Below are 9,396 nucleotides of genomic sequence, written 5' to 3'. Positions count from 1 at the left end.
GAGGGGTTAACTAGCTAGCATCTATCGTCTCATCTCTCGAACCAATGCCATAGATGTGCATGCATGTGAAAAACAACAACAACACAGTTTTCTAAATTAAAGCAACACACTTGTATAACATTAACGGAATGAATTTTCTTTTTGTTCATGTTCTGATTGAGCTCACGCGTGCCGGGCAGGGATAGAGTATGCAGTATACCCGTGATAGGCAAAACCCGTGAAGTAGAAACCTTTATTTTTTTTTACAATTATTATACAATTAAATACTCTATTATATATTGCTGCTGTCGTCCTTATGTTTTTTTCTTCCTTCTTTATGGATCGAACGGAAGATTCATTAATTCCGTAATGCCGACCTACAGCCGCATAGCTTTTAGCTTCCCTTAGCATGCCCAGAAGTTTAACTTTATCTGCGATAAATAGCATCTTCCGCTGCCTTTTGGGCCCTGCTGCAGGTGCTTTTGTCGGTCCAGAGCGTTTTGTCAACATTATGGGTTTTAGAGACTCGAAATTGCAAGAGAATTTGCACGTACGTAATGTAAATTTGACAAGCTGTTTTACGTCCGTGTACGTATCAAACTGCAACGTTATTGACGCACAGGTAGAGAAGAAGCGGAGTGACTTTTTAGCCAATCAGAATGCAGAACACAAGGCACGATGCAAATCTGTGAAGTAGCGAAACCGTGAAAAATAAACTGCGTTATAGCGAGGGATCACTGTACTGTATTTTACGGTTTATACTCTACTTTGTAGAGCATACTTGATAGGATAGTGTATGCTGAACTGTATGGAGTTTCCTGTGCAGTGTGTGCTATATAGTGTGTACTAGGGGTGCTCAATACGTCGATCGCAAAGGTAATAGAACGCATGACATTAAAAAAAAAAATAGACGTCAGCCTATCGTCCATCCCGTCACTTGATCGATATACAGGGCAGCCAGTCAGGTGACATCTGACTTTTTCGAACACTGAGGTCACCGCACATGCACAAACAACGGCGGGAAGTGCAGCAAAACAAACAAGCCGGTCAGCAAGTTACCTCCGATTTTTAGCCCTCGGTTTTTTCTCTTAAACTTAAGAAGGGGTATAAAATGAGTGGGGGAGCCGGACCAAGTAAGGAGACAAAAACTTATCACTTTCATCCGTAATGGGAGGAGGACTTTTATTTTTTTTTTACACGATGATATTTTCGAATTGGCAATACCAAAGACCAAATACCAAGTACAACACGGACATCCCACCGAAAAGCGAGCTGAGAAAGAGAAAAGGGGAAGGAACTAAAATCCCAGTTGTCCAGACAGCGGTCGCTTTTCACACAACAAACTTCACGAGCGAAAGCCGTGACCAAAACACGATTCCAGGTGAGTCACGTCATTGTTAATATGGCCGGCCGTCAGCAGCTACTGTCCGGACTATGATTCAATTCAGTACATATTTGTTTTGTGTTGTGCAATATTGGCCCACGCGGTTACGCGAGGTACATCAACATACATTGTACGTATGAAGAATGTTTTGCATTTTTGTTGCTGGTACATCATTTTGACTTGGTCATTTTACAAGTAGCTCGCATGCTGAAAAAGTGTGAGGACAATAAAACCCGGTTTCTCCATGAAGGTCTTCCATCCTTATGTTCATATTTGAAGATGGATCAGACGTGAGGAAACGGAGAAGTAACCGGACGTCCTTCCTGGCGCCGTGGACTCACCTTCGCAGGAGAACAGACGAAGCGCGGGCTGTCATGGTCACCGTCAGCCCACAGAAGGTCATATGGCGATACCACCTGGAGGAGATGAGGAGCTACAGGAAATGAGATAACACACACACACACACAGCTGACGACACCACACACACACTCACAGACACACAGGCTTATCTGCTATACTGGAGCAGAGGATATGGACTACGTGGGGGTCTTCTCGCCCTGACCTCTCAGGACAGGCAAACAGACAGACAGATAGACAGATAGTGCTAACAGTCGTGAGAGTGAACGTTGCTTGATGTTGAAGTTCGCTGCTCCTGTGAATGAGAAGGTGAACGGTTGCGTATCTCTGTATGTGGTTCTGTGACCAGAAGGTGCAGGATAGGCCGTGTAGCACAACGAATGGATGAATGAATGAATAAAAATCCAATCTTGAACCCTCTTGATTTCACCGTTAAAGGCAGAAAATAGCTGCTGCCGTGTGTCTGACATTAGCAACATCCTCCTTTCCCATCAGCAGAGGTCTCTGTTGGGAAGGAGATGCCGAGCTTCTGCCTCCACCTGGCCTGGAACATCCACCTCCGCCGTGGATGACGCAGCAGGGAACCAGATATAGAGAGAGGCGGTTTGGGCCTCGATGGGAAAAATGTATATGGACTCATCCTGCATCTGCACGTACCTTAGATCCACTGGAGCTCAGGCATGTCTGGACTGTCAAAGGACAGCATCAGAAACCATGATACTCAGTATTCACTTCAAATGCAGAAGGGGGTGTGGAAACCCTTCGGTCAGCAGCAATTTCTCCTGCTTTTTCCATCTCTAGGAATCATGGGTATCACATACCAGGATGTAGGAGACCTGCTGGTGGAGAGCAGGAGGACCTGAGGTGGACCAGGGAGGAGGTCTGTGGAAGACAGGAGTAGAGTTGGTGTGACAAGAGAGGATGGAGACCAACAGAGACCACAGGAGGAGGAGGAGGAGGAGGAGGAGGAGGAGGAGGAGGAGGAAGAGGAGGAGGAAGAGGAAGAGGAAGAGGAAGAAGAAGAGGAAGAAGAAGAAGAAGAAGAAGAAGAAGAAGAAGAAGAAGAAGAAGAAGAAGAACAACAACAACAACAACAACAACAACAACAACAACAACAACAACAACAACAACAACAACAACAACAACAACAACAACAACAACAACAACAGTGTGAAGCGCTGACTCGCAAAAGTAACAGAGATCCTTGTGACATGTGGCATGAAACTGTTTGGATGGAGTCGGGCTGGGGACCAGGACTGGGACTTGGGCTGGACCAGACTGGACTGGAACTGGAACTGGGACTAGCACTAAGATTAGGAATAGGACTGGACTGGACTGGTCTGGACTTGGACTTGGACTTGGACTTGGACTTGGACTTGGACATGGACTCGGACTTGGACTCGGATGAGGACTGGGACTGGAACTGAGACTGGGACCAGACTTGGACTTGGACCAGACTGGAACTTGACTTGAACAGGGAGTGGACTGGAACCGTGACTGGGACTGGGACTAAGACTAGGACTATACTGGACAGAACAGGACTGAAATTTGGACTAGGTATAGAAATAGGACTAGAACTAGGTCTGGGACTGGAACTACACTGGACTGGACCTGACCAGACTGGGCTTGGATTTGGACTTGGACTTGGACTTGGACTGGGACTGGGACTGAGACTGGGACCGAACTAGGACTAGACTGGAACTTGACTTGAATGGGGACTAGGACTAGAACTAGGACTCGGTCTGACACTCGGACACAGACAGGGCTGGGACTTGACTGGACTGGAATGGATTGGCAAACCAAAGGCTGCATTCGTCTTGATAAGGTGTGTGTGTGTGTGTGTGTGTGTGTGTGTGTGTGTGTGTGTGTGTGTGTGTGTGTGTGTGTGTGTTCTCTGGGAACAGAGTTGGAGGAAGAAAGAAGTTCAGTGATGTTCTCACACAGCTGAAGTAAAAAAGGGTAGGATTCCTGTGCCAGGAGATAGAAGACATCTCAGATATCTCCCTCTCTCTCTCTCTCTCTCTCTCACACACACACACACACACACACACACACACACACACACACACACACACACACACACGGAGCGAGAGAAAGAGAGAGAGAGTCTGATTTAAACGCTTGTGAGAATATCTGCCTGTCACAGGGGAATACAGGAGTGTGTGCGTGTGTCTGTGTGAGTGCGCGCACATGGAGACACCCACACACACTGTTTAATAATCTCTAACACACACACACACACAGATAGGTAGATAGAAAGAGAGGAGGGAGGAGAGAGAGAGAGAGAGAGAGAGAGAGAGAGAGAGAGCGAGAGATGCTGGAGGTCTGAGTCGGGCTCTCCGCCTCAGTGCTGCTCCTACTGCTGTCCATACCGGAGCTGCACACACACTTCCACACACACACACACACACACACACATACGCACACACACACACACACACACACACACACACACACACACACACACACACACACACACACACACACACACACACACACAAACACTTAAACACACTCTTTCTTATTTCCCCGTGGAACGTATCACGCACACTCCGGTAAATCGTGCGTAGCGCATGCGGATCCGCGGAGCGCGGCGGCCGCCCCGGGCTCCCACGCACCCTCGACCGGCCTGTCCCGCACCGAGCGCCGGCGGGAGGCGGCGGACGCGGCGCTGCTGAGCGGCGCGTCCGACCGGGTCGCCGCCGGACGCCGGCGCAAAGTTTCCCCCATGGCGCTGGTGATGGAGCCGGTCAGCAAATGGAGCACCGCGCAGGTCGTGGATTGGATGAAAGGTGAGCGACACACACACACACACACACACACACACACACACACACACACACACACACACACACACCAATGCCTCCACTTCCAATCAGAGCTGTAGAGATGCGCACCTAAAAGTGAGTGATCAGTGCTGCAGGAGGGAGGCTGACAAGGTGTTGCGTGGGAGGCGTGTGCGTGCGTGTGCGTGTGTCATCTCGGCGGCTGATGATGTAATGCGTGAGTGACAGGAGGAGAGGAGAACAAAGTTGACACTTGAGCAGGAGTGATGGAGACCGTGCCGGGAGGAGGAGGAGGAGGAGGACGCTCCCGGGCTGAGCGGCAGAAGAAGCCCCGCGGGGTCGGTGCTCCAGGACCGCTGACGCCCCTCCACCGGTTGGCCTTGGATGCCTGTTGCTGATAGTCTGTGCTCTTCGCCGCGGTCTGGCCGTGCACGTTTCCTATGACTTCCACACGAAGCTGGCTGGAGACACCTGTCCAGGGAGATGAGTCCCTCTGGACCACTGATCTCATTGCCTGGATCCATCAGTGCTTGAGGAGCAGATGATCGGGACTCTTCTGTTCCTCTCTGGTCTCGTTGTAGCCTCGGTGGTGACGTCATGGCGTGGATGAGATCAAACTGTGTGTGGGTTGTTCTGGATCATTTCACAAATCATGAAAATCTCCACGTATGCTAACATCATCATTTTCTCATTTCCCCTTTTTCCCCCCTTGTGGCTGCGTGGGCGGCTTATAACACATACATGCTAATATAAACAACACACAAATATATGTATAAATGAATGCAGACAGTCTTAATTGTCTCCAGCTCCCACTGGAGGAGACGGACTGATCCGACCGCCTTGGTGGTGAAACATTATTTTCAAGTTTCATTCATTCATTCTGCACGCAGCTTTGCAGCCTATCACGGCTGTGATTGGGCGAGAGGTGGGGTTCCCCCCTGGACCAATCACAGGGCTGCATACAGAGACATGCATCCCTCTTGCACACCCGCCACCTTTGGACCTTTTGCGTCCAAGTGGCTCCCGAAGCCTCCATATCTGGGTTCCGTTCATGCCGGAAGGAGGAGCGTGGAGGCCTCGCCGCTGAGCGTCGGACCAGGATCTGATCGCAGCGCGAGATGCTTCATATGAGCTTCACATCACCACCGGCGACACGACATGAACCATCAGTCGTCCTGAGGAGACCAGCTGCTACCTACTCAAATCACTGACAGAGATCTTTTGCCGGTTGGTGTGTGTGTGTGTGTGTGTGTGTGTATGGATCTTCTGCATGTGTGCAGTGCTGGAGCAGCTGGTGAGATGTTCACCAGAGACCGGAGTGTGTTCTGAACAGCTGACAGACACAAACCCAGCTCTGAGCAGGAGGCTCCACCCAATCCTTGGACATTTGCTTAAACACACACTACAGTGACACAAACACACACACACTGTCTCACTCCAACAAAGGTGCACCTCCATCTTCGTTCCTGATATCAGGTGGTCTGGATGCTAACTCTGACGGGTGAATGAATGATGTTGTGAAGGCCCGACGTATCAGTCTTCAAAATAAGCTGAACTTAAACAGTTACAGATGAGGTAAACAGCTGAACCTGAAGAGTAGGTCCAAGGAGGTCCATGGAGATCCTTGTCCTCCTGGTCTGGTCCAAGTGCGGGCGTCTCAAGTATGCACGGCATTTCAGACGGGCGGGCGAAACACTATACACCTCTTTGAATGTGGCATTTGATTCATGCTGCGCCTCTGGGGTGTGTCTGCAACGCACAGCAACATGATACACTGCGTGCGAGAGTGTGTGAATCTGATTGTGTATGCGCGTGCAACGATGCCTGCGGATCACGCGGACTGCAGGCGTCCGGGGCCAAAAGGTCTGGGCGCTGTCGACCGGCGACAGTTTGCTGTGCTGAGGTTAAAACCCCGGGAGAGCTGACGCCGGGAGGAGGAAGATCTCACCCATATCCTTGCATCAGGAGTTTCGGGGACGAACACGTTCTACCCTTTCACTGTCACTGCCAGAACTTATATCATAAGAGCAGGCTGACCGTCGCAGACACAGCTACGGATAATAGGAATGATAAACTGTCAAGACGTGCCGACGGTTGTCTCTTGACATTAGCGACAGTGATGGCTGGGATAGGCTCCGCCCCCTGATAAGCGGTGTATATGGACGGAAGGATGGATGGATGGATGATGTTTTTGGTAAACATCCCATCACAGACCTCAGACATGCTAACAGCTGTAGTGCCGTCTAATATTTCCGTTACGTTGTCGGTTACATAATGCCCCCCCCAAACACACACACACACACACACACACACACAGCAGATAAATCAGAGCTTCTGAGGGCCTGGATGTATCACCTCACAGAAAGTGATTTTTGTAATGAGAGGCTGCTCCTTCCTTGGATCTTCTCATTGAGCTGCTGTCCACATGGATTTGTCTCCCTGCCCTTTCGCTGAAGCCGTGACGGCGGCCGGGCAGAGCACTCAGTCTGCATTGACCAATGGATTCATTCCTCTGGTCGCCGGTGAAAAATGATCCGCCGACATCACAAACTGTCGTCGGCAACACCGAAGCTCCCACTGCGTTTATTCCGTTTATGTGCGTTTGTTCCGGACGTTGGACCGGAGCACCGACACCCAAAATGTCCATTCAGCTGTTTCTCCTCAAACCCGACGGTCGCTCTCCTTTGACAGCTTTGCGTTGGAGGGCGTCACGCCGGGGTCGGTCCTCAGCGTCGCGCAGCCCCACGGGTCTGTCTGAGGAGGCGGGGTGACAGATGTGGACTGTCGGAGGGTGCTGCTTGAAATCCTGTTGCGTGTTTTGCTGGTTTTTGGCCGTTGTTTGACCGTGTGCTGGGTCTGACCGGGCTCTCGGCTCATGGTGAACTGCAGGTCACAGTTGCAAATGTTAGCATGGTTTGCAGAACAGGAGGAACGGTAAGGTATATTGATAGTGAGATATGTCGACGTCTATATAGCATTACCTTCTGGGCTCAGGGGTTAGCCCTGCCCCCTTGCAGCAAGAAGGTTGCAGGTTGGATTCCCACAGGTGGCTTACCTGTGTGGAGTTTCCAGGTTCTCCAAGTTCCTCCCACAGACCAAACACATGCAGGACGTTCATTGGAGAACCTTCATTGTCCAGATGTGTGAATGGTTGGATGTTTAGTTTAGTTTAAAAAGTTTATTAGGACAGTGTACAATTACATCAAGCACAGAGGCAGAGATGTTTGTACCAGATTGTAGCTCATAGCTAATCTCCATCTGTAGTCCTGGGAAAGCAATACAAATATAAAACTGTACAAATAGACAGTATATATAAGATATACAAATAGGCAATAAGATAACTGCACAATATATAAACGGCAATAAAATAAGTAAAACCCATTTGAAAGTGATAGTGTTGTGATATCATTATCATCTGGGGGCCATCAGATGTTACCCATGTCTCTATATGTGTCCGTGTGATTGGTTCAGGGTGACCCCGCCTCTCGCCCGCTCACAGCCGGGATTGGCTGCAGCATCCCGGGACCCTGAGGACAGGATGATCGGTGGACAATGAATGGATGAATGACCAGAATTAACTCCGATCTCTGTTTGAGTTTGCTTAAAGCGAAGCATTTTTCCTCCGTCCGCTGACTTTTCATGCAAGAAATAAGATTTCAATCCTGTAATGGGAGGTTTTTTAGAACATTAGGCACCCGGAGACTTCTTCTCCTGAGGTGGTCATCAACATGCCTCCTCCCACAGCCTTCTCCAGCTGCTACAAACTGCAGGGGCGGCGAAGACACGACGGAGCCTCAGCCATCACAACGGGGGACACGGGCCTGCAAGAAGCCACCCGAAGTCGAGTCTAACCTGTGTGTGTGTGTGTGTGTGTGTGTGAGAGAGAGAGAGAGATGGAGTGATAGAAGGTGTTTGTAGGAGTTTGGCTTGCCTGCTGTCGTGAGAAGTGTTTGGCTGTAGGAGTTGAGTGTGTGAGTCACCCGTGAATCATGCCTTTCTATTCCGCCGAGAAGATCCTGCACACATGAACACATGCACACACACACACACACACACACACACACACACACACACACGCGTTAATGCACAGATTTGCATCTACGGGGGATGAAGATGTGTGGAATAATAACGCGGAGAACATCACCGTGTGAGAGGTCCAGGCACGGAGAATGGCGTGGAAGGTAGAGCTGGAAGTTCAGCTTCGTGTTGGAGCTTCTTGTTGGCAGTTTTGAGACGTGTTCTGTGTGTGTGTGAGTGTGTGTGTGTGTGCACGGTCAGAACTGCCACTCACCATTGGACTCATTGGTATTCAGAACACTCTCTGTTTCTCCGCCGCTGATAAGCGACGCTGATTATTGGTGAACTTCTGTAACGCAGTGCTCCCCCTCACCCTCCTCTTCTTCGTCCTCTTCCTCTCCCGGTGATAGTAACGCTCTGCTCGTGAGAGCAAACATTGTGTTAATCACCCAGGCATCTGCTCCGGTGCATCCAGCGGTGAGAGCTGCTTCTGGTCGAGGAGGCTCGTGCTCGGGGGGGTAAATGGTCCGAGGGGCTTCGCATGGCACTCGGTCAAAACATGACACAACTCGTGTGAGTGTGAGTGTGTGTGGCCTTTGGTTCGTGGCAACGGGCTCTTAAATCTCTCCGCTAAATAAACATTTATGAGGCGAGCTGCTAATTGATCGGTTGCGGATCACAGGATGCGGCTCAGGCCGGGAGCCGGGACGGGGAGAGCCCGGTTCTTCTGAGGAACAGCGGCATCGGATCACAGGGGGAGCACATCCAGCAGCGCCCCGCCGAGGATGATAACCCTGTCCACATTCAGACATTCGTTCTTAGCGGTTTTGTGTCTACGGAGGAATCCCGAGTTCAGGTTGGGATCAGGTTACC

General features: G+C 50.3%; 1 protein-coding gene across 1 annotated transcript in view; it reads left to right on the top strand.

Moving 5' to 3' along the window:
- Positions 1 to 4,084: 4,084 nt before the first annotated feature.
- Positions 4,085 to 9,396, top strand: part of cnksr2a (connector enhancer of kinase suppressor of Ras 2a) — a 38,755-nt gene continuing 33,443 nt past the window's right edge. Inside the window, exon 1 of the mRNA XM_086150801.1 lies at positions 4,085 to 4,512. Coding sequence (XP_086006927.1) covers positions 4,449 to 4,512 — 64 coding nt within the window. The 5' untranslated portion in view covers positions 4,085 to 4,448. The remainder of the gene's footprint in view (positions 4,513 to 9,396) is intronic.

Source organism: Fistularia commersonii, chromosome 8, assembly GCF_037954325.1.
Source record: "Fistularia commersonii isolate RoL2024-O1a breed Wild chromosome 8, RoL_Fcom_v1.0, whole genome shotgun sequence".
Classification (NCBI taxonomy): domain Eukaryota; kingdom Metazoa; phylum Chordata; class Actinopteri; order Syngnathiformes; family Fistulariidae; genus Fistularia; species Fistularia commersonii.
The sequence above is the reverse complement of the archived record's forward strand: the minus strand, read 5'-3'. Positions and strand labels throughout refer to the sequence as shown.